Raw genomic sequence first — 25,115 nt, 5'->3', positions numbered from 1 at the left:
TTTAAAAATTCTTCAATGTACTTTAAAAGAAAAAGTAGAGCAAGAGAGAGGAGAGTAGTGGGAGAAGCCTTGTAGGTCCTTTTATTTAGAAGAGAAGTCACTGGAGAGTTTTGAGCTGAGGAGTGATCTGACTTTTCTTTTCTTTCTTTTTTTTTTTTTGTTGAAGATTTTATTTATTTATTTGACAGAAATCACAAGTAGGCAGAGAGGCAGGCGGGGGTGGGGGTGGGGAGGGAACACAGGCTCTCTGTTGAGCAGAGAGCCCTATGCAGGGCTCAATCCCAGGACCTTGAGATCATGACCTGAGCTGAAGGCAGAGGCTTAACCCACTGAGCCACCCAGGTGTCCTTGACTTTTATTTTTAAGGGTCACTCTGCTGCTTGGTTATGAGACGCTTGGGCTGGGAAAGGCAGGGCAGGAGCGGAGAGAAGTTAGGAGTTTATTGCAATAATTCAGGTGAGTGATGCTGGAGATGATGGTGACTTGAGTGAGGGTGAGAGCAGTGAAGGCCGTGAAAGGGTGGGGTTCTGTGTGCATGTGTCTGTGTAGTTTAATTTATTGAGAAACAATGCAATAAAATATGCAAAGTACACTAGTCTTGCTGGAGTTTTATGTACACATCCACCTATGTGTTCCCTGTTTAGATCAAGACAAAGTTTTCCGTCAGTACCTGCCTCTTCTCCCCCAAGGTGTTTTGAAGGCACAGCCAATGGGATTTGTTCATGGGCTGGATATTGAGTATATTGGCCCCCGGGTTTTTGGAAAATGTTGAGTTTTCATTTTCTGAAATGGGGAAGACCATGAGAGGAACCACCAGAAGCTTCTTTTTAGAAGTTATATATTTGCTATTTCTCTCTCTTTTTTTTTTTTTTCTAAGATTTTATTATTTATTTGAGAGATAGAGTGTAGAAGCAGGGGGAGGGGCTGAGAGTGAGGGAGAAGCAGGCTCCCCGCTGAGCAGGGAGCCCAATGTGTGACTCAATCCTAGGACCCTGGGATCATGACCTGAGCAGATGCTTAACCGACTGAGAGACCCAGGTGCCCTGAATTGGCAATTTCTTTTAGATACTGATCTGTAGACATTTATCCAGTTTTTGATCCAATTTTGAAACATAATATGCTGCTTTTTTTTTAATATCCTACTTTTGATCCTGTTTTAAAACTGAGAGGATGTTTCCTGTTGTCTTTTGTCTCAGCAACTTTATATTGTGTCCTTTATTGTTAATTATAACAATATTAGTGTTATAGTATAGTGGATTCTTAGTGTTAATTACAAAGCAAATTTAATTGCAGTGTTAATTATAAAGCAAATTTCTAAACAGCGAATTCTGTTTCCTATTTTCTTCAACCTAAAGTTAGAGACACTATCATGGTAAAAAGAAATCTTCAGCTAGCATTGGATGAGAAGAGGTTAGGATCATGGCTGGCATTTTGGAAGCTACAGAAAGAAAAAGCCACAAACTTTCAGGAAAAATGGATTTTTTTTTTTTTTTAAAGATTTTACTTATTTATTTGACAGAGTGAGATGACAAGCAGGCAGAGAGGCAGGCAGAGAGAGAGGCAGAGAGAGAGGAGGAAGCAGGCTCCCCGCCGAGCAGAGAGCCTGACACGGGACTCGATCCCAGGACCCTGAGATCATGACCCGAGCCGAAGGCAGCAGCTTAACCCACTGAGCTACCCAGGCGTCCCAGGAAAAAATGGATTTGACAGAGCCTTTTAAAAACATATGGAGGGGTGCCTGGCTGGCTCAGTTGGAGCGTACAACTCTTGATCTTGGGGTTGTGAGTTTGAGTCCCTCACTGGGTATAGAGATTACTTAAAAATAAAATCTTAAAAAAGAAAAATTTTAAAAAAATAAAATCTTAAAAAAAATAAAATAAAAGCATGTGGAAAGGTATTTGTACCTGAATCTTCGGGTTGCTCTGATGATGATTTTAGATTACTCTGGCTTATCTTTTCATAATACTTTTTCCTCTACCTAGGTGGCTTTGCAAAGGTCAAACTTGCCTGCCATATCCTCACTGGAGAAATGGTAGCTATAAAAATCATGGATAAAAATGCACTAGGGGTAAGTTTAAAATTATTTAAAAAATATGTATAAATCAGTTTTGTAAATTAAAATCTGAATTTGCTCAAATGTTATGGTTACTACTTTTGTCTTTCTATAACTTTTTTTTTAAAGATTTTTTTTTTTAATTTATTTGTTTGACAGATAGAGATCACAAGTAGGCAGAGAGAGAGAGGAGGAAGCAGGCTCCCCGCTGAGCGGAGAGCCCGATGCGGGGCTCGATCCCAGGGCCCTGGGATCATGAACTGAGCTGAAGGCAGAGGTGTAACCCACTGAGCCACCCAGGCACCCCTATAACTTCTTTTTTTTTGACTTGTTTTTTATTTTATTTATTTATTTATTTATTTATTTTTAAAGATTTTATTTATTTATTTGACAGAGAGAAATCACAAGTAGATGGAGAGGCAGGCAGAGAGAGAGAGAGAGAAGCAGGCTCCCTGCTGAGCAGAGAGCCCGATGCGGGACTCGATCCCAGGACCCTGAGATCATGACCCGAGCTGAAGGCAGCGGCTTAACCCACTGAGCCACCCAGGCGCCCTGACTTGTTTTTTAAATTGCCAGTTATATATATAAATCTCTGGTGTTAAAAAGTAATCTGGGGGAAGGGCAATTTAATTTTAATGCTGGGCTGTGTTACACATCTGAAGTCTGGAGGATCCATTCTCCTGCAGTCTTACATGTGTTTCTGGGTATTAACATCTCCCCCCTGACACTCTAACTAAATGTCGATCCCTTCTTGCTGTCGGTAGATCTTAGTCCTAGAATTTTATTCAAAGTGACCTTAGAAGTTATCTCATGAAATCATTTTGTAATCAATCTCTTTATCTTCTACATGGATGCTTCCTGGGTTGAGCTGCTCATTACCTTCTAAAGCAGCCCATTCAATCAATATGTGGTCTTGGTTTTAATGCAACTAAAGTTTTTTGTTTTTATATAAAGGAAAGACATTTCTCTTTTGATGGTCTTTTTGGGCCTGTTATACCCTTTCTAGTGTTTGAAGTCACCCTGAATGGTCTTTTGTTTCTAATTCTTTTACCATCCCTCATACGGTTTTGTTTTTTTGTTTTCCTTAGTTCTGGTCTCCTTCTGTTGGGAATTCACTAGTCCCGTAGAAGGGATCTGTGGCCGTTTCTTTTTTTGAAGATGAATTAGGGCAGGTGGTGGGTATTATAGAGGGCACGGATTGCATGGAGCACTGGGTGTGGTGAAAAAATAATGAATACTGTTTTTCTGAAAACAAATAAATTGAAAAAATGGAAAAAAAATGAAAAAAGAAAACATTAAAAAATAATTTTTTTCTCTAACCAAAAATCTCTGAGTGTTAAAAACATTTTTTCTTGTGGACTAAGTTAGCATTATAATTATTAGCAATGTATAACAGAGTAAAAGAGCATATTTTGTAAATGTTGATAATTATCAAACATAAAAAATAATTTACTGAAAATACATTTTGAAATTAGATACATTGAACTTCTTTTGGTCTCCCTTATTGTTGGAAAGAGACAGAATTTAACATCAATTATTACCTTATTTCTTTTTCTTTTCTTTTTTTTTTTTTTTAAAGATTTTATTTATTTATTGGACAGAGAGAGATCACAAGTAGGCAGAGAGGCAGGCAGAGAGAGAGAGGAGGAAGCAGGCTCCCTGCTGAGCAGAGAGCCCGATGCGGGACTCGATCCCAGGACCCTGAGATCATGACCTGAGCCGAAGGTAGCGGCTTAACCCACTGAGCCACCCAGGCGCCCCTCTTTTTCTTTTTTTTAATTTTAAGACTATGTGCTGATTAGTATACGTAAATAAGTCAGAGGAAATGTGAGAAGTTTTATTAGAGCAGTGCCAGTCAATTCTTTGAATTCCTTCCAAAATAAATGCCAAAAATCATACTGTGACCTAATCTGAACCTATTTTTAATAATCTATCAACTAATAATTCAGGTTCTCCTTCAGTATTTTTGTTTTTCATTGTTCAGTACTGTATTTATTAAACTAATAAAAAGACATTAAGAACTATTTTTCTTGGGGTGCCTGGGTGGCTCAGTCATTAAGCGACTGCCTTTGAATCCGGTCTTGATCCTAGGGGCCTGAGATCGAGCCCTGAGTCGGGTTCCTTGCTCAGTGGGAGGCCTGCATCCCTCCTGCTTTCTCTGCTTGTGTTCCCTCTCTTGCTTTCTCTCTGTCAAATAAATAAATAAAATCTTTAAAAAACAAAAAACTATTTTTCTTGAGCATTTAAGGTATTGATTACAAATCTGATTAATTTAATTCCCTTAAGCAATTTAAACTTCAGTTATAACATCAGTATACCTTATTCATGTGAACATTACAAATGCTTTAATAGAAACAGAATGTGAACTGTTTGTTACAAAATGTGTTACCACACTGATAACTCAAAATTTATTCTAAAGCATCAATATAGGGGCGCCTGAATGGCTCAGTTCTTAAGCATCTATCTTCGGTCAGGTCGTGATCCCAGGGTCTTGGGATTAAACCCCATGGCAGGCTCCTTGCTCAGTGGGAAGCCTGCTTCTCCCTCTCCCACTCCCCCTGCTTGTGTTCTCTCTCTTGCTGTCTTCTCTCTGTCAAATAAAAAAATAAAATCTTAAAAAAAACAAGGCATCGGGGGGTGGGGTTATGGACATTGGGGAGGGTATATGCTTTGGTGAGTGCTGTGAAGTGTGTAAACCTGGCGATTCACAGAACTGTACCCCTGGGGATAAAAATATATGTTTATAAAAAATAAAAAATTAAAAAAAATAAAATAAAATAAAGGGGAAAAAAAAAGGCATCAATATAATGATGTGAATTCATTATTTCTAAACTTGTTTTTGTATTTTTTTTTTGTTTTTGTTTTTGTTTTTGTATTTTTTGTTGTTCTCATGCTTGTTTCAATTACTTCCTAGGACTTTAATAATGTTTTTGTTACCCTAGGGTTTTAGTCAGCAGACTTCCACTCCTCCCAAAAAAGAAAAAAGGATTGTCATTTTGAAGGTTTCTTTGTTTGTTTGTTTGTTTTTAGATTTGACAGATAGAGATCACAAGTAGGCAGAGAGGCAGGCAGACAGAGGAGGAAGCAGGCTCTCTGGGGAGCAGAGAGCCCAATGCGGAGCCTGATCCCAGGACCCTGGGATCATGACCTGAGCCAAAGGCAGAGGCTTAACCCACTGAGCCACCCGGTGCCCCAGGATTGTCATTTTGAAATAAAGTTACAGTTGATCCTGGTCAAGACCTAACAGGTCAAGACCTGTAAGGTCCCACATAATTGGATGTTTAGCCACTGGACATTAAATTGAACCTCTTTTTACAATAAAGTTTTACTTGATATTTCGTAGATATCTAGATTTCCTTTTTTTTTTTTTTTTAAGAGTATTTATTTATTTATTTGACAGAGAGGGAGCGAACAAGTAGGCAGAGAGGCAGGCAGAGAGAGAGAGAGGAGGAAGCAGGCTCCCGGCTGAGCAGAGAGCCAGATGCGGGACTGGATCCCAGGACCCTGAGATCATGACCTGAGCCGAAGGCAGCGGCTTAACCCACTGAGCCACCCAGGCGCCCGATATCTAGATTTCTGTCTTTAATATGGAGTTGGCAATTTTTTCAGCTTGGCTCTTCCTCTTTCCAACTAACTTTTTGTTTTGAAAAATTTTAAGCCCATAGAAAAGGTGGACAATTGAGATAGTGAAGACCTGTGTGTCTTTCACCTACATCACCAGTTTTTAGCTCAACAGGCTTCTTAAGGAACACTACTAAGACTGAAAATGGTAGCACAGGCAGGTCTCTGTTATTTTCCTTGTTCGGAATGCTAACCTTCTAAGGGAGTCTGAGATTGTTTTTATTTTTCTGGATGTTGTGCTTTTGACCCACATCAAACTAGTCTTTCATAAAACCCTCAATGCTTTGTGTGTGTGTGTTTGTGTATGTGTATACATATAAATAAATTTTGTTATATTTTTCTGTGCTTTTGAGCAGTTTGTTTTGAGGCTGTTGGTTGCTTTTGCTACTCAGTATTAAAACTGTTGATTTTTTTTTTTAATATTAAAGCTGTTGATATTAATGCTTGGTGTACTTCCCAAATAGGTTTATTGCTCATGTAATATGTTTTGTCTCAGAACGATTTGCCCCGGGTCAAAACGGAGATTGAGGCCTTGAAGAACCTGAGACATCAGCATATATGTCAACTCTACCATGTGTTAGAGACAGCCAACAAAATATTCATGGTTCTTGAGGTTAGTAGTGTGATCTAGGGACCTAAAGGTATTTGATCACTGTCTTAGTCTGTTTGGGCTGCTATAACAGATAGCACAGTCTGGGTAGTTTGTTTCTCAGAGTTCTGGAGGCTGGCAATTCCAAGATCAAGGTGCTGGCATGATCAGGTGATGGCCCTCTTCCTGATTCTAGGCTGGTACCTTCTTACTATGTCCTTAACAGTAGAGGGGCCACGGGATCTCTCTGGAATCTCATTTATAAGAGAATCAATTCCATTCATGAGGGCTCCACTCTCATGTCCTAATCACTTCCCAAAGTCTCATCTCTTAGAACCATCATCTTTTGGGGGTTAGGATTTTGACATACCAATTTTGGAGGGAAATCAAATATTCAGACCATTTTCATTCACTTTATCCATAGTTAAGGGAAAAGTGTGTTTCACCTAAAAGATTAAAATAAATGTTAAGCAGCTTACCTGTTTGAGTTCTGTCTGTAACTATTTATTTATCATTTAAAGATTTTAGAAATTTATTTATTTGAGAGAGAGAGTGAGCGAGAGAGAGCACAAGCAGGGTGAAGGGCAGAGGGAGAAGCAGACTCCCTGCCAAGCAGGGAGCCTGACGTGGGACTCTATCCCAGGACTCCGGGATCATGACCTGAGCCAAAGGCAGATGCTTAACCTACTGAGCCACCCAGGTGCTCTGTCTATAACAATTTAGATTAAGTAAACATAATATAATAAGTTGGAGATTCATTGTAAGTTCACAGTTTCTAATACACTCCTGATGGGGTTAGGATTAATGAATGGAACATGTTAGAATTTGTTTCTAGAGGGAAGGATCCATTTCAGTTTTATATGGCATATTAGTCTAGGGCTGCCATAGTAAAGTACCACAAAGATGGTGGTTTAAAATGACAGAAATTTATTGCCTCATAGTTCTAGAAGCTGGAAGTCTGAAATCAAGGTGTGGGTAAGGTCGGTTTCTTCTGGACAATCTGTTCTGTGCTTCTTACCTAGTTTCTGATGGTTACTGACAATCTCTGGCATTCCTCCTTAGCTTGTACCACTCCAATCTCTGCCTCTGTCTCTAAATGGCGTTTTCTTATCTGTGTGTCTGTTTCTTTGTCCAGATTTCCCCCTACATGTAACAACACAGTCATTGGATTAGGGTTCATCCTGATCTAGTAGGACTTCACTGGGACTTGATTATATCTACAAAACTAAGTAATGTTATGTTTATTGGTACCAGATGTTAGTACTTGCACGTATCTTTTTGGGGGACATAGTTCAACTCACAGCCTATAGGTGGGTTTCAATACATGTGTCATATGAATCAGACTCAAGTTTTAACTGCCCTTTTGGGCCTGAAATGTCAAGTCTTTAGAATTTCCATCATTCATCTCTTGTTTCATTTTCTTTAATCTCAGCCAAATAATTTGTAACTGCATATCATTTTTATAGATTAGCTCTATTTCAAAAGCACATTTTTTTTTTGTTTTAAAGATTTTATTTATTCATTTGACACAGAGAGATCACAATAGGCATAGAGGCAGGCAGCGGGGGGGAAGCAGGCTCCCCACCGAGCCCGATGCAGGGCTTGATCCCAGGACCCCGAGATCATGACCTGAGCCAGAGGCAAAGGCTTTAACCCACTGAGCCACCCGGGTGGCCCTCAAAAGCACATTTTTTTTTTAAAGATTTTATTTATTTACTTGACAGACAGAGATCACAAGTAGGCAGAGAGGCAGGCAGAGAGAGAGGGGGGAAGCAGGCTCCCTGCTAGGCAGAGAGCCTGATGTGGAGCTCGATCCCAGGACCCTGGGATCATGACCTGAGCTGAAGGCAGAGGCTTTAACCCACTGAGCCACCCAGGCTCCCCTCAAAAGCACATTTTAAAATTCATAATGTTGGGGCACTTGGATGGCTTGGTTTGTTAAGCAACCGACTCTTGATTTCTGCTCAGGTCATGATCTTGGGGTCCTGGGAGGAGCCCTACATCAGGCTTTGCATTCTGCAGGGAGTCTGCTTAAGGATTCTCTCTCTCTCCCTCTTTGTCCCTCCCTCTGCTTGCACGCTTTCTCTCTTAAGAAATAAATAAATTTAAAAAGATGAGAATGGGTTTTAGTACTCTACTATAGAAATATAAAGCCCCGAATGGACTTTAAGAATCACAGGCGTTGGGGTGCCTGGGTGTCTCAGTCAGTTGAGTGTCTGATTCTTGGTTTCGGCTCAGGTCATGATATCAGGGTCTTGGGATGGAGCCCTGCATTGGGCTCTGCATTTAGTAGGGGAATCTGCTGGAGATTCTCTTTCACTTTTGTCTCTCACTCTCTCGAATAAATTTTTTTTTAAAAACATCCATGTTCATTGGTTCTGCTTCTACTTACTGGTCATAAAACTGCTTGAATCCATTAGCTATTGATCTCTTTCCTGGAGTAATTATTAACTTGTTTGATCCCAGAGGATATTTTTAAATATGCCTCATGCGTTTTCCTTCCCTTTAAGTTGAATTTAATAATATCTTTGAGTTAAGTATAATTTTTTGTTTTAATTCCCCTGAAGTGATTTTTCTAGATAGTAACAATATCTGTGTGTCTCTGTCGTTTCTGAAGTATTGTCCCGGAGGAGAGCTGTTTGACTACATAATTTCCCAGGATCGCCTGTCCGAGGAGGAGACCCGAGTTGTCTTCCGTCAGATAGTTTCTGCGGTCGCTTACGTGCATAGCGAGGGCTATGCTCATAGAGACCTCAAACCAGTAAGTGACTGTCACACATGCTCTCAATGTTGAGAGTTCAACACCATTTACTGGTAGTTACTAGTTGTCCAAGCGTTCTTTCTGTTTATAATCTATCTTGACTTCTTTTTTTCTTCTACTCATAATGTGAACAATTTTTTTTTCCTTTTTTTCTTTTTTGTGCTGGTAGGCTTTTTTGGATGTACTTGATTATTGGCATTCTATATATTTGTTCGTTGTGGGCAACATTATGAATGTCTTTGTAATCAGCTGGGAAATATAAACCTCAGGATTTTATCTCTCGGAAAGAGGAGTTTTGAGTATTTTATTCAAGAATATTGTCATTGAATATTTTCCCTTCAGTACTCTTTTCCTAACCCCATCTTTTTTAAATTTTAATTCCATTTTTCATCAGAAGGGAACAGTTCAATGGAATGAAGAGACTCTAATTTTCAGAAACAGAATAAAAATGTGAATACTCTTAAGTCTGCAAGCTCTGACTAATATGAATGATGGTGAACGTGGATTTTATGTTACTTGATATTAGGGTCAGGGGCCTAGAATTTGTTGGCAAAATACGGCAATGCTACTATCCTTTCCCTCTGTTTATACCCCAGTCCTTTGATTTGAGTTCATTCTTTTGGTTTAGCACACACTGTGTTTGCTTGTAGTTGAACTTCAGAGCACCAGGGAGAAAATGGTTTATGTTAAAAGTGTCTTGAGGGGAAGCAGGATCATTATCAACATTCCTCCTCTTCCCCTTCTATACTTCTTTTCATTTCATTTCATTCTTTTTAAATGATTTTCGTTCTATTGTTCCCAGACTGTTTAATATAAACAATCTTAAATCTTATTTATTGGTTTTGCTGCTGCCTGGACAACACAACACAGAACCTCTAGCGGCAGGGTCTGCAGGCAGAAATGTAACTGTGACAAAGGGTTTTAGAAGAAGTGCTTATCATATGGAAGCAGAAGTCTGCATTACATTTCCTGAATTTGGAAAAATGCAAAATATGTGTAACTTTCTTATTGAAAAGCTAGGTAGCTCTGCTGTCATCAGCCAGCTCCAGTTCTGTTATACTCCAAGTTCTGTTGAGAATCTCAGATGGCAAGGCTGTCTTGTTGTGAATGTGTGGTGCAAAGCTCAAGAAGTCTATAATCTTGTTGGCCAAACTCATCAAAGAAGAAACAAAAGAATGGGAAGGCTAAATAGATGATCCCCAGTTGTCCAGACTCTCAAGTTCATTAACTGCACAACAAAAAACCACAAGTGCAATAATATATGCTGCTTCAAAATATTTATAACTCTTGAAGTAAAGCGGAAAGAGAAGAAAAAAAAAAACTCTGAAATTCCAGCCAAAATATATTGCATTTGCATCTTTTTGTTTGTTTTTACACTTTTTTTAAAAAAAGATTTTATTTATTCATTTCACAGACAGAGATCACAAGTAGGCAGAGAGAGAGGGGGAAGCAGGCTCCCTGCTGAGCAAAGAGCCCAATGTGGGGCTCGATCTCAGGACCCTGGGATCATGACCCGAGCCAAAGACAGAGGCTTTAACCCACTGAGCCACCCAGGTCCCCCCTGTTTTTATACTTTTTATAGTGTTTGCTTTTGTCCTGAATATATATACTATAGATATGTAAAGGGTTTCTCCCTAAAATCTGTCAGTCCTTGCATAAGTTCCCCAAGAACACCTAAATTTCCTTTCTATTTTTTAAAAGCCTACCATGGGAAATACTCTGGAAATAAATGTCTTATATGTGAAAGAAAAGCATATATATTTAAAAATTGTTTTTAGAAATGGCTAGAGGTAGGATGTGATATAAGGAAGTCAATATACAGTTAACGAAAATATCTTTGTTTTCCCAGGAAAATTTGTTGTTTGATGAATATCATAAAGTAAAGCTGATTGACTTTGGTCTCTGTGCAAAACCCAAGGTAAGTACAGAAATCAAAATACATTTATTTCCTTTGTAAATGCACCTCTTAGTATGTTATCTTGCAGTGACTCCCACTTAGCCTTTATTGAGCCTGGTAGCATCCATTAAGAATGTTAAATTTCATCGCTTTTAGAAGTTCTCTAGATGATTCTAATATGTAGCCAAGATTGAGAACCACCACTCTAGGTGCAGGGTTGGTCCACTGAAGACCCAATGGGTATGCTCTGAATTTGCAGTGCCAAGGTGACATGAGGTCATTATAACGTGAATTCTGAATTGATCATATTTTGCAGTTTGAGTATGTTGCCACTAGATGATGCTTTTGTTCATTTAAATAGGAGTTTTGGGAATTTAGTGCAGGTCTTTTTTTTTAATCCAAGTGGTTTTATAACTAACAGTTACATTTTGAGAGACAGTTCCCTTTTTTAATAAAAGAAGAAGAAAGAAGTCCATATGCACTTTTAAATTTATCCTGTTATATGTTTTCTTAATTTGCACTCCACAGTTAAATACTGGTGCTCTCCAGTGTATCTTCTCTTTGAGGTGACTTTGAACTTCCCAGCTGTGCTATCTGCAGAGCTCCTGTGTGGCTGCCTGTTGGAGGCTTCCTCCTGAGTTCTCTAATGATGGCACTCACGGTCTCTAAAATGAGCTGTCTACACTCATTAAGAATGTTGAAATCGCAGACCTGTCTCAGCCCTTTGCAGTCCCGTGATTATTTCCTGCCCCCGTCGGAATGAGCTAAATGCAAAGGGAAGCAGATTTTGCCCCTTCAGCTGAATGTTTGATTCTTTCTGATTTTCCACTCCTTCCCTTGGCTCTTCAGAGATTGTCAATGGAGCCTGGTGTCTGGGATTCAAATGCTATAGGCATTTTTTTGATTGGCAGCCATATAAAGATAAAACATACTTTAAGCAGATAAACTGGTTTAAGTCATGTTCTCCACAGGAGGCAGTGGAAAAGGTTTGTGACAGACTCCATTAGCTTTTATTTATGGCTGCCACAGATTCGACCCACACAGACACCATCTAAAAAAAGCAGGCTTGGCTGAGAGAGGACTGCCTCCGCTTTCTGCTGAGGAGTTCACTTCTGGGCATGTTGTTGCAGTTGTAAATGAAATTTCGCAATCTCCCAAGACGTTTGCAAGTTGTAAGACTATACAAGCATTGGGTGGTTGTATCATTTCCATTCTGTCTTGATATTCTGTGGGAGAGCAGAGGATGTTGGGCAGATCCCTCATTTTCACAGTTCTGGAAGTTCAGGCTGTGATCTGTGTTAAAGCTGGGTCTAGAACACAGGCTCCTGAGATGCTGTTTTGTGCAGCAGGTCCCTCCCTCCCCTCTCGGAGAAGCCAAGCTTCTGTATTTGTAAAGATTTGGTATTTGAATTAGGGTCCAGGAAAAAAATAGCCCCTTTTCTTTGAGTACTTGGGGGGTGGGAAGACACTGAGTGCTTGGGTGTCTGGTAAGCCGATTAGTATGTGAGTGGACGTCTAGGAAAGTATGAACCTGACTTAACTGAACTAAGGGGAAAAGGATTTTGTTCATGCTGGGTTGCAGCGATGCTGCAAATCCCAAAAGGAGGGAACTACGTGTGTTTGCATGCATATGGGCAGAGTATTGAGTTGGCCGCAGAGTCTCTTCGGGGTAATCCTTCATCTAGCTTCTCTTTGGTTGTGCCAAAAGAATGTTTATCAAGGTTTTGATTTTGTAAGGCCTGTAACTAATGAGTCTTTCGTTTTTTCTTATTGGCAGGGTAATAAGGATTACCATTTGCAGACATGCTGTGGGAGTCTTGCTTATGCAGCACCTGAATTAATACAAGGCAAATCCTATCTGGGGTCAGAGGTACTCATTCACTGATTAACTCAGTGTATAATCAATATATATTTATTGGTGATTTCTAAGTGAGCCAGGCATTGTGCATTGGGGATATTACAATAAGGTAAGAAATAATCTTGTTCTTCAAAGGATTCAATTTATTCAGAGAGTAAGATATAAAGTAACACATAAAATGAATAACTTGCAATAAATATAATAAGACATAGTATACTTATGAAGCAGGGATACATTTCTGGTGTCCCTGTTACGGTTGCTTTTGTGTTAAACAGTACCATAGTTTAGAGTGGTTAGTCCATCCAGGAAGAGCACAGGGCCACAAGAGCAGAGCTACCTAGATGCTGGCTAGCTCTGAGAAAACTTGCACTTTGTTCATAGCCGACTATCTGAGGCCTGCAGTCCTGTGTAGGAGGCCCAGGCTCAAAAGGCCTGGGAATTGCTTTTTTACTTACTATTCGCTACTACAAGCTAGTTAGCCCTTTCCAGTGTCTGGAGTACTAATTTTGCTGATAGTAATATCATAAGGCAAACAAGGTTTAGGTATCAAAAGCTCAGGAAATGCTGGATTGAACAGTTTTCTTTAGTTCAGGACATCGCCAAATCTTTTATTTTATTTTACTTTATTTATTTATTTTTTAAAATTTTAAAAAATTTTTAAATTTTTAATTTTTTAAAAAGATTTTATCTATTTATTTGACAGAGATCAGAAGTAGGCAGAGTGGCAGGCAGAGAGAGAGGGGAAAGCAAGGCTCCCTGCTGTCCCCTTTTTATGTGGAATGTCTTTTGGAGCTAGTGTTATGTCAGAGAAACTTTGACATATGTCCATTAACTTTATTTATAACAAGAGAAGATGGGAACTAACTTGTTTTGGTGACTTTTAGTTGGATATAATTTCACAATTAGGAATAGTTGCAGATATGGAATGAGGAGCTTCTGTATATGTTTAGTTATATTCACAGTTGTTTACATTTTCCCCTATTTGCTTGATCATTCTCTATGTTTCTATATATGTCTATTCTTTTTTTTTTTTTTTAAAGATTTTATTTATTTATTTGACAGGCAGAGATCACAAGGAGGCAGAGAGGCAGGCAGAGAGAGAGGAGGAAGCAGGTTCCCCGCTGAGCAGAGAGCCCGATGCGGGACTCGATCCCAGGACCCTGAGATCATGACCTTAGCCGAAGGCAGAGGATTTAACCAGTGAGCCACCCAGGCGTCCCTATGTCTATTCTTTTTTGAACCAATTGAGAGTGTTAGACCTTATCCCTTTTATCATTATGTACTGCATATATTTCCTAAAAGCGAGGACCTTCTCTTTTATACCCATACTTTAGTTCTCAAAATCAGGGAATTTAACAACGATACAACTTATTTAATCCATAATTCATATTCCCATGCTGCTAATCATATCACTAATGTCCTTAGCTATATTTTTCCTCTGATCCAGGATTGAGTTCAGGATCATGTAATGCATTTAGTTGTCATGTTTCTTTGGTCTTCTTTAACCTGGAAGAGTTCTTTACCCTTTCTCCATCTTTGACCTTGATGTTTTTGAGGAAGCTCATTATTTTCTAGAAAGTCTCTCAATTTGAGTTTGTGTGAAGCTTATGGTTAGATTCAAGTTAGCATTTTTGGCAGATACAGCACAAAGGGGATGTTGTGGCCTTCTCAGTGAGTGGTAGGGAAAGGAACAAACTTTCACTGACCATTTAACATGACCATTTAGCATGATTTAGCATTTAACTAACCATTTAGCATGATTTTGGAATCATGCTAGGTCCTTTTCTTTTTCAGTTGTGGTAAAAATACGTGTAACATAAAATTTACCATCTTAACTTTTTTTTTCTTAAACCATTTTAACCATTTTTAAGTGTATAGTTCAATAGTGTTAGGCAGGTTCATATTGTTGTGCAAATAATCTCCAGAGCTCTTTCCATTTTGCAAAATGAAACTCTATATCCATTAAATAATTACTCTCTATTCATCCCTCCTCCCATTGCTGGCAGCCACCCTTTTACTTTCTGTGTGAATTTGACTATTCTAGGTACCTTATAAAGTGGGGGCATACAATATTTGTCTTTTCATGACTGACTTATTTCACTTAGCATAATGTCTTCAAGGCTTATCCATGTTGTAGCATGTGCCAGAATTTTTTCCTTTTTGGGGGGGCCTAGGTGTCTCAGTTGGTCCATCCATGGATGAATGAATAAACAAAATGGGGTATATATACATAATGGTATATTATTCAACCTTAAAAAGGAAAAAAAAACCTTTTTTGGGGGGGAGCCTGGGTGGCTCAGTGGGTTAAGCCTCTGCCTTCGGCTCAGGTCATGATCCCAGGGTCCTGGGATTGAGCCCCACATCAGGCTCTCTGCTCGGCAGGGAGCCTTGCTTTCCCTTCTCTCTCTGCCTGCCTCGCTGCTGAATTGTGCTGTCTGTCTATCAAATAAATAAATAAAATCTTTAAAAAAAAAAAAATCTTTTTTTTTTTTTTTTAAAGATTTTATTTTTTTGTTTGAGAGAGAGAGTGAGCAAGCAAAAGAGCAAGAGCAGGGAGTAGGGAGAGGGACAAGCAGACTTCCCTCTGCACGGGGAGCCCATCATGGGACTCAATTCTGAGACCCTGAGATCATGACCTGAGCTGAAGTCAGATGCTTAACTGACCACCCAGATGCCCTAGTAACTCTATTTTTAATTTTTTGAGAAACTGCCATACTGTTTTCCCTAGTGGCAGCAACATTTTACATTCCTACAACAGTCTACAGGCTTCCTTATACAAGATATTTTTTATAATTGTCATTTATATCCACAGAGATCCTAGGGCACTTGGGTGGCATAGTCGCTTGAGCTTCCTACTCTTGGTTTGAACTTAGATCATGATCTCTCTGTAGTCCAACCCAACCCTGCATCTGGGCTCTGCACTCAGTGAGGAGTCTATTCACATTCTTCCTCCCTCTCCCTCCCCACCTCTGTTCCTCCCACTCATCTGCAGGGCACTTGTCTTCTCTCTCTCTCTCTCAAACAAATAAATATAAAAAATTAAAAATAAATAAATAAATTCTTTAAGTTCAAAAAAATCCTTTGGAGTGAATACCACTACTCATTTCATTAAGTTAAGATAAAGAAGTTGAAGAAATTGAGGCTCAGAAATTAAGTGCCTCTTCGGGGTCACATAATTGGTAACTACAGGTCAACATTTGAACAGAGCGAGGCTTTACTGTGTACCCCTACTTTCTCTTTTATTATATAAAAATTTTTAAAAATATTTTATTTATTTATTTGAGAGAGAGAGGGAGAGAGAGTGAGCACGAGTCAGGGGCAGAGGCAGAGGGAGTGGGGAGGGAGAAGCAGGCTCCCCACTGAGCAGAGAGCCTTAATTCGGGGCTCGATCCCAGGACCCTGAGATCATGACCTGAGCCAAAGACAGCCGCTTAACTGACTGAGCCACCCAGGCCCTCCATAATAGTTTTTTTGAACAGACTTTTTTTTTTTTTACATTTTTTAAAAAAGATTTTATTTACTTATTTGACAGAGATCACAATTAGGCAGAGAGGCAGGCAGAAAAAGAGGGGGAAGCAGGCTCACCACTGAGCAGAGAGCCTAATGCCCTGCTTGATCCGAAAACCCTGATATCATGACCTGAGCCAAAGGCAGAGACTTAACCCTCTGAGCCACCCAGGTGCCCTTTTTTCTACATTTTAAAAAAGTCTTAATTCCAGTATAGTTAACATATGGTGTTATATTAATTTCAGGTGTCCAATATAGTGACTCAGCAATACATTACTCAGTGCTCATCATGATAAGTGTACTCTTTAACCCCCTTCCCCTATTTCACCCATCCTTCCACTTACCACCCTGTATTTTTTCCACTGTTCCATCTAGTCTCCTAGGGGGAGCAGTAATCATATGCCTAATGCTCACAAGATTCCTAGGGGACTGGTGGTGAGACCCTGCTGGTTTGAATGCATATGAGATTTTCCTATGGGATCTTCAGGTGTTTTCTTGTCTATTTTAATTTTGGAGAGAGAACGGGAAAAAGCAGATTGGGGGAGGGCCAGAGGGGGAGGTAGAGAGAAAATCTAAAGCAGGCTGCATGCCCAGTGCAGAGACCGAAGCGGGGCTCATTCTCTCACCTGGAGATTGTGACCTTAGAGGAGAATAGGTCAGTTAACTGACTGAGCTACCCAGGCACCTCTCTTGTTCATTTTAGTTTGACTTTCTGTCCTTCTAGGAGAGTGTCCCAAGGAATTGTATGAGGCACTTGTTAAAAAATGTAGAGCTCAGTCCTGTATGCTTAACAGATTTTTTAAAGATTTTATTTATTTATTTATTTGACAGTATATGGAGAGGCAGGCAGAGAGAGAGAGAGAGAGGGAAGCAGGCTCCCCGATGAGCAGAGAGCCTGATGCGGGACTCGATCCTAGGACCCCGAGATCATGACCTGAGCCGAAGGCAGCGGCTTAACCCACTGAGCCACCCAGGCGCCCCCCTTTTTCTTTTTTTTAAAAAAGATTTTATTTATTTATTTGAGAGAGAATGGGAGAGAGAGAGCACGAGATGGGGGAGGGTCAGAGAGAGAAGTCAACTTCGAGTTGAGCAGGGAACCTGCTGTAGGACTGGATCCTGGGACTCCAGGATCATGACCTGAGCCACCCAGGTGCCCTGGTTCTGTTTTCTAAGGCGGGGCTAAAAAAAAGAAAAGATTAAGAAAAAGAATCTTCATTCTAAAATAAGTACGTTAGGGACGCCTGGGTGGCGCAGTTGGTTAAACGACTGCCTCCGGCTCAGGGCGTGATCCTGGAGTCCCGGGATTGAGTCCCACATCAGGCTCCCAGCTCCATGGGGAGTCTGCTTCGCTCTCTGACCTTCTCCTCGCTCATTCTCTCTCTCACTGTCTCTCTCTCTCAAATAAATAAAATAAAATCTTTAAAAAAAAAAAAAAAAAAGAACGCTTTAAAAAAAATAAAAAATAAAAAAAAAAAATAAAAAAAAATAAAATAAGTACGTTAGGTAGTTCTGTTGTTCATGGTCCAGATCATGCTTTAAGGAATGTCCCATATCTCTAATAAATATCTCTAATTGCTTCAGTGATTTCTCACAGGAAATGTTTTCAAACCCCTCCTCCCTCTGATCATCATCATCATTATTATTTTTTTCTTTTTTTTTTTTAAAGATTTTATTTATTTATTTGACAGAGAGAGATCACAAGCAGGCTGAGAGGCAGGCAGAGAGAGAGAGGAGGAAGCAGGCTCCCTGCTGAGCAGAGAGCCCGATGCGGGCCTCGATCCCAGGACCCTGAGATCATGACCTGAGCCGAAGGCAGCGGCTTAACCCACTGAGCCACCCAGGCGCCCTATTATTTTTTTCTTATTCGGCAATTGGTAGCTTATGGATTTACTTGCATTTGCTTTGGCTTATGATTTTACTTGATTAATTTATTCTCATATCCAGTTCAAAACAGTGCAGGAAAGGTGTTTGGATGAGTTAACTGAGGAATAATTTTTCTGTTTTTTTTCTCTCTAGTAGGCTTTGGTAGATTTCTAAGGGGTTGTTGATTTTCTTTATCTTTTTATGTGACCTCAGACATAATCTCTATTGACCTCTTCTTATAAGATTTGATGAAGCCATGCTAGCCCACTCCTTCCTGTGCAGTCTGTTTGCTTTGAATTTAACACCCTGATCAGGAGTGCTATGCTATCAAGGCTTAATTTATGGATTAATTATTTTACATCTCTGAGGCATAAATTGTTAATTTCTGACCTCTTGCAACTTGGAAGAAGAAATCAGGTGTTTGCCTGAAAGTAAATTATTTACTTGGGACATTTTAATAATTTCATATGATTTGGTGGACAGGACTGGGTTAGATTTGGGGTACTTAGTATGGGCACTACCTAGATGTGATGCTGCTTGAGTTATTTTAACTGTTTCTCTCCTCTGCCCAACACTTCCTGTTTTTTTTAAAAAAAAAAATGCTTGGGGTGCCTGGGTGGCTCAGTTGGTTAAGCAACTGCCTTTGGCTCAGTTCATGATCCCAGGGTCCTGGGATTGAGCCCTCCATCGGGTTCCCTGCTCCCTGGGGAGCCTGCTTCTCTCTCTCCCTCTGCTGCTCTGCCTGCTTGTGCTCTCTTGCTCTCTCTGTCAAATAAATAAATAAAATTTTTTTAAAAATGCTGCCCTTTTTACCTCTTAAAATTTTCCTAAGGCTCAAGCGAGGGTGGGAGCTGTGACTTGTCCTCAGCCAACAGTGGCGTCATTATTGACTAAGGCCAAATACCGCTTGAGTAAGTAGGTAGTGCTTAGGACTCAGAGGACACACGGATATCTTATGTAAAGGTTAAGCTTCTTTCTGGGATTTTGAGATTTGTAGGGGTGTTTGTGCTGGCAGGCTAATTTCTAGCATCTGTATTTGAGAAGTCAATTGCTGAACTTTATTAAGGTTTCTTTACATAGAGAGGTCTTTACAGCACAGTTTAGTCACATTTGCAGATTGTTAGAAGTAAATTTTAAGACTTGTTTTGACATCCTCGTGAATGTTTATATAATCCTCACCTGTAATAAGCCCTCAATAGCACTATAGAATTGTCTTCCAGAATCAGAACCCTGGCTCTGTCTCCTTCCTTATCATGTCCCATCCAGCCCAGCCAACTGGGAATTATTTTCTCTTAAGTGTTAGAATCCAACATTGGAAGAAAGTGCATGAACTGAGTCAGGAGACCCAGCTGGGTCGCCTGCCATTGACTGGGTGACTTCAAACAAGCCTTCCTTTCTGAGCTCTAGCTTCCCTGTCTGTGGAATCAGCAGGCTGAATTGGATGGTCTCCGTGCTCTTTTTCAGTTCTCTAAGATTCTGTGATTTTTGTTAAGTGTACTGCCCTTCTGTAATATGCTCTAAATGTTTTTTTAAATTATTTTTTTCTCCTCAGGCAGACGTTTGGAGTATGGGCATACTCTTATATGTACTGATGTGTGGCTTTCTACCATTCGATGATGATAATGTCATGGCTTTGTACAAGAAGATTATGGTGAGTATGACAAGGCATAGGATTTCAGTGTAAAAGTTCTATACTGCATACTATTTGCTTCTATCCATAAAAGTACAAAAACAGGTAAAAGTAATGTGTGCTGTTAGAAGACAAGATGGGGGTTATGGTTTGGAGGAAGGAATGAATGGAAGAGGGGTCGGGGTTTCTGTTGTGTTTCTTTTCTTTTTAAGATTTTATTTATTTATTTGACGAGAAAGATCTCTAGTAGGCAGAGAGGCAGGCAGAGAGAGAGGGGGAAGCAGGCTCCCCACCGAGCAGAAAGCCCGATGTGGGACTCGATCCCAGGACCCTGAGATCATGACCTGAGCCAAAGGCAGAGGCTTAACCCACTGATCCACCCAGGCACCCCTCTGTTGTGTTTCTTGATCTGGGTGCTGGTTATACTTGTGTATTCAGTTTTTGAAAACTTGTCCAGGTCTGCCCTTATAATATGTATACTGTTCTGTGTTTATATTATACTGCTTCAGTAAGTAGCTCAATGAGACAAAAACAAAAGTAAGATGATTTTTCTGCTAACAGTTTTTATTTTGTATCCCGAAATAATACCTTAGTAATTTACTGGGTTAAATCACATTCTTCTATTGAATTCTGACAAAATAAGAGAAACGGTTTCTTTTTGGAGGTAACATTTGGCCTTAAGGTATAATAGAACTATAGTTAAGAGTACTGTTAGCTTTGTTAAAATCGTTATCGATCAGAGACAGGAAGTAGATTTGTGGTTGTGGGGGTTGTGGATGGAGTAGCAGTGGGGGAGTAACTGCTAATGATATAGGGTTTATTTTTGGGGGCTGAGAGCATTCTGGAATTACACAGTGGTAATGATCGCATAGCTTTGTGAATATACTAAAAATTATTGAACTGAACACTTTGAAAGGGTGATAAGTTATGTGAATTATATTCAATTAAAAAAATCCTCAAAATCATGTATAACAAGGAAAACAGTAAAATTCTTTTCAATGATTTCATGTTCAAAGCAAGCTAACACAAGAAGATATGTAAAGAGGAAGAAAGAGCACCATTTTGTGCCCCTAGCAAACCGGGGTCAGACCAGTAGAGCAGCTTCTCTCCACAGAGTTTGAATTCAGTTCTGTTGAACAAGAATTTCCAAAGGTCGTCTTTGTATGAGATATTGGTAGGCATGAACAGGGATCTGTAAAACTTGATCATCGTCCATTTGATTCTTGTTGGAGACAGATAGAAGACTATCTAAAAAGGGTGAAGGGTCAGGGATGCCATATTATAACAGAGGTATAAATGAGGCTAATACAGGAATGGGTAAGGCATGTGGGAGAATATGTTCGAGGAAGTGAGGTTTGAGCAGGGCTTTCAAAAAAGGGTGGAAGTACTTCAGAAAAGAATGTGGGAGAGAGCATGCTGATGGAGTAGACAGTATGAGCAAAGATAGAAGATTGGAGAAGCATGAGGGAAAACTGTCTGACGTTTTCTGTGGCATGACCACTGGGTTTCCAGCACCCTTTAGGGAGGGAGACTACCAAATCAACTCTCGTTCTTTGGATGTGTTACACCAAATGGAAGTGGGAATTCCGGTTGGCTAATTTCTTGCCCTATAGAACAAGTTTAAGGGCACTGAGTTCAATCTTCAATTTTTAAATTTATTTGACTTCTTACTTCCTATATCCTATCCTGGAAAAACCTTTAAAATCCATGCCAGAATGACAAAGAATAGTTTTGGGAAGAGATGGAATGGTAGTAGTTCCAACTCTTTGAAGGCTAAGGAGCTCTGATGGATGCTCGGTTCACGGTAGCTGTTAGCACTGCTTTGGGGAATTGTGTGGGCATGTGCTTCTCCTTGGGAAGGGGAGAACGATGGGGCAGTAGCTGGCAGCCGGCTTCCTGGGACTAGTAGCCAACAGCCTGTATTTCCTCCTTTCCCTTCTCCAGAAGCCTTCTTTCGGCTTTATAGGGTAGTAGCGGTTGCTTTGGCTCTGGTGGCTCATGGTGGCCACAGTTCCTGACTACATAGAGCCGTAGCCTACTCTGCTCCCAGCAGCATACGAGAGTAGTGGTTGGATCACTTTATTGGTTCAGCTTTGCTTAGAACAGAAATGGAGTGGGATGGAGACTGGTCTTTGGGCAGCTCAGCAACAATTATCTAGCTATGCTTTTAAAAAAAAGAATTAGGTTGGGCTCTTCAGTATTCTTTTTTTTTTTTTTTTTTAAAGATTTTATTTATTTATTTGACAGAGAGAGGTCACAAGCAGGCAGAGAGGCAGGCAGAGAGAAAGGGGGAAGCAGGTTCCCTGCTGAGCAGAAAGCCTGATGCAGGGCTCGATCCTAGGACCTGAGATCATGACCTGAGCTGAAGGCAGAGGCGTAACCCACTGAGCCACCCAGGCACCCCAATAATTCACTCTTTCTGCTGCTCTTTTCTTTAAAGTAGTAGAGCTATGTTTCTTGTTCTGAAAATAATTTTAGTACTGTAACTACTAGTATATTTTACCTCACTCTTTTTTTTGGAATTCCATGCCAGAGAAACTGACACACATATTTCTCCTAGATGAACTAGAATTGGATCTATTTGGTGGTATAGCATGAAATCTTATATACCGTTAAAATTCTAGAAAGACAGTGTGGGAACACATAATCCTAGAAAATCACTGTTGGAAAGGATCTTATAAATTATGTTTTCTTACTTCTGCTTCTTGTTTCATATTTAAATCTTGACTAAAACGTCTTCTGCCTTGGCTATGTCGATGTAATTTCTCTGTATATTAGCATCATTTGGAGTACTTTAAAATATATTGGGTCTGGCCCCCAGAGCAATTAAATCAGAATCTCCATGGTGTTTTTTTTTTTTTTTTAAGATTTTATTTATTTGACAGAGAGATCACAAGTAGGCAGAGAGGCAGGCAGAGAGAGAGGGGGAAGCAGGCTCCCCGCAGAGCAGAGAGCCCAACATGGGGCTTGATCCCAGGACCCTGAGACCATGACCTGAGCCAAAGGCAGAGGCTTAACCCATTGAGCCACCCAGGCACCCCTCCATGGTATTTTTAAAATCCAAGATCTCTGCTTTCTGTCTGTGGACAGAATATGGCAAATTACTGAGCCTTTTTGAGTGTTAGTTTCTTCCTATATAAAACGGATGGAATGATAGTTTTTACAGTCTAGGGTTGTTTGGATTAAATGCAGTAAGCTATGCACAGCTTTCAGAGTAGTGCTTGATAAATGTTCACCCTTATCCATATACATGCCAGTATTTTGTCCAGGACTTAAAATAGGCAGAGAGGCAGGGAGAGAGAGAGGAAGGGAAGCAGGCTCCCTGCTGAGCAGAGAGCCCGACGTGGGGCTCGATCCCAGGACCTCGGGATCATGACCAGAGCCGAAGGCAGAGGCTTCAACCCACTGAGCCACCCAGGCGCCCCAACTAGTCCCATAAAGTTAATTGAGGGGTATTTTTCCTATTACTGTTTCATTAAACTGAACTCCTGATTATCTCAAATGAGTTTCAGTTCAGTTTTGAACACAAAGAATGTGCCCATTTTGTCTAATTTCTCAGTTAATTCGTATAAGATTATTTATCAGTGGCAAAGTATATATCAGATTTTTATGTACCTTTTTCAAATTATGCTTGTATAAGGAATTTTATAATGTATCTATTTATGCTATTCCCTTTCCAGTTTTTTCACATGAATGGAATTTTCTGAAGTTATGGCTGTGCTAGGGGAAAAAGCAACTGTCAGTGTAACAGAAGCTAGGATTGACATTGTTTTGTGAAGATGGAGACTTCTGAGGATTATTGACTTCTTGGTGATAAGTACAGGAATTATAATAAGACATTATGCCAGAAAAGATCACTATAATAATTTTATCCAGGGGGCGCTTGGGTGGCTCAGTGGGTTAAAGCCTCTGCCTTCGGCTCGGGTCATGGTCCTGGGGTCCTGGGGTCAAGCCCCACATCGGGCTCTATGCTCAGCAGGGAGCCTGCTTCCCCCTCTAGCTCTCTGCCTGCCTCTCTGCCTACTTGTGATCTCTCTCTCTGTCAAATAAATAAATAAAAATCTTAAAAAAAAAAATTTTATCCAGGAAAAGTTTTGAATATTTACATTGGCCATGCAAAGGCTCAGTAAAGATGTCTGACTTTGGACAGTCTAATTTCTATATACCCCATCGATATCCACCTAGTAAAACAAAATGAGGTACTGTATGCATTTACCAACTATAAACTTTGATTTTAGAATAATTGTATCTCTTTTTTATGATGATGATTAGACAGGCTGTAATCTTTGATTTGCAATGTTAAAATGTAATCCACATGTAAGAAGACTGCTTGGCAGATGGGCATGCATTCAGCTTTAGAGTTATATCAAGGCAGTAGGGACAAGTTAAGCAGAAGGGGTAGATGGACCAAGGATTGAGGTCAGGATATATTGTTGTCTTATCCTGTTGGAAATAGTAGTTGATCTATCATGGAATTGTTCCTACCAAGTCTGACTATTGAGTTAGAAGCGTGATGCACAGGTGTGTGAATAGCTCCAAATCTGTGCCGATCTGTGCTGTAGCTTAACTTACTCCTTTCTAGAGGCAAAGAAAGGTTGGCTAGAACTTTAGTCAGTCTTTTTGCCCAGGTGATATAGAGGTTGGCAAACTGTGACCTACCAACCAAATCTGGCCCACCACCTGTTCGTTTAAATAAAATTTTATTGGAATATAGCCATAGATTTTTTTTTTTCATAGCTGTTTGTTTACATATTGTCTGTGGCTGCTTTTGCACAACAGTTGGTGGAATTGAGTAGTTGTGACAGAGATTGTATGGCCCACAAAACCAGAACTATTTACTATCTGTTCCTTTTCAGAAAAAATTTGCTGACTCCTGGCTTAGTGTTTGTGATCTGTAGTAGAATGGTCCTCCCCAGAGCCTGCCTACTCCCTTTCTAGAATATTGGTCTAAAATGCTCAGGCTTGTAGTTTATCAAGAAGCTAACATTCAGTCAGGAAAACAAAGAGGCAACCCACGAAATGGGAGAAGATATTTGCAAATGACAGTACAGACAAAAGGTTGATATCCAGGATCTATAATGAACTCCTCAAACTCAACACACACAAAACAGACAATCATATCAAAAAATGGGCAGAAGATATGGACAGACACTTCTCCAATAAAGACATACAAATGGCTATCAGACACATGAAAAAATGTTCATCATCACTAGCCATCAGGGAGATTCAAATTAAAACTGCATTGAGATATCACCTTACACCAGTTAGAATGGCCAAAATTAGCAAGACAGGAAACAACATGTGTTGGAGAGGATGTGGAGAAAGGGGAACCCTCT

At 40.0% G+C, this 25,115-nt stretch overlaps 1 protein-coding gene across 3 annotated transcripts in view; it reads left to right on the top strand.

The window, feature by feature from the left end:
- The window catches only part of MELK (maternal embryonic leucine zipper kinase), a 100,072-nt gene that overhangs the window by 9,806 nt on the left and 65,151 nt on the right, over positions 1-25,115 (top strand). For 2 of the 3 annotated variants that reach the window (XM_044265347.1, XM_044265348.1), the window contains exons 3-8: positions 1,983-2,068; positions 6,171-6,287; positions 8,881-9,024; positions 10,874-10,942; positions 12,699-12,791; positions 19,702-19,800. In XM_044265347.1, the coding sequence (XP_044121282.1) occupies positions 1,983-2,068; positions 6,171-6,287; positions 8,881-9,024; positions 10,874-10,942; positions 12,699-12,791; positions 19,702-19,800 (608 nt within the window). Of the gene's footprint in view, positions 1-372; positions 457-1,982; positions 2,069-6,170; positions 6,288-8,880; positions 9,025-10,873; positions 10,943-12,698; positions 12,792-19,701; positions 19,801-25,115 lie in introns of those variants that run through there. The other variant, XM_044265345.1, reaches the window with a different exon arrangement.

This window comes from Neovison vison, chromosome 9 (assembly GCF_020171115.1).
Source record: "Neovison vison isolate M4711 chromosome 9, ASM_NN_V1, whole genome shotgun sequence".
Lineage (NCBI taxonomy): Eukaryota > Metazoa > Chordata > Mammalia > Carnivora > Mustelidae > Neogale > Neogale vison.
This window is presented reverse-complemented; position numbering and strand designations above follow the sequence as displayed.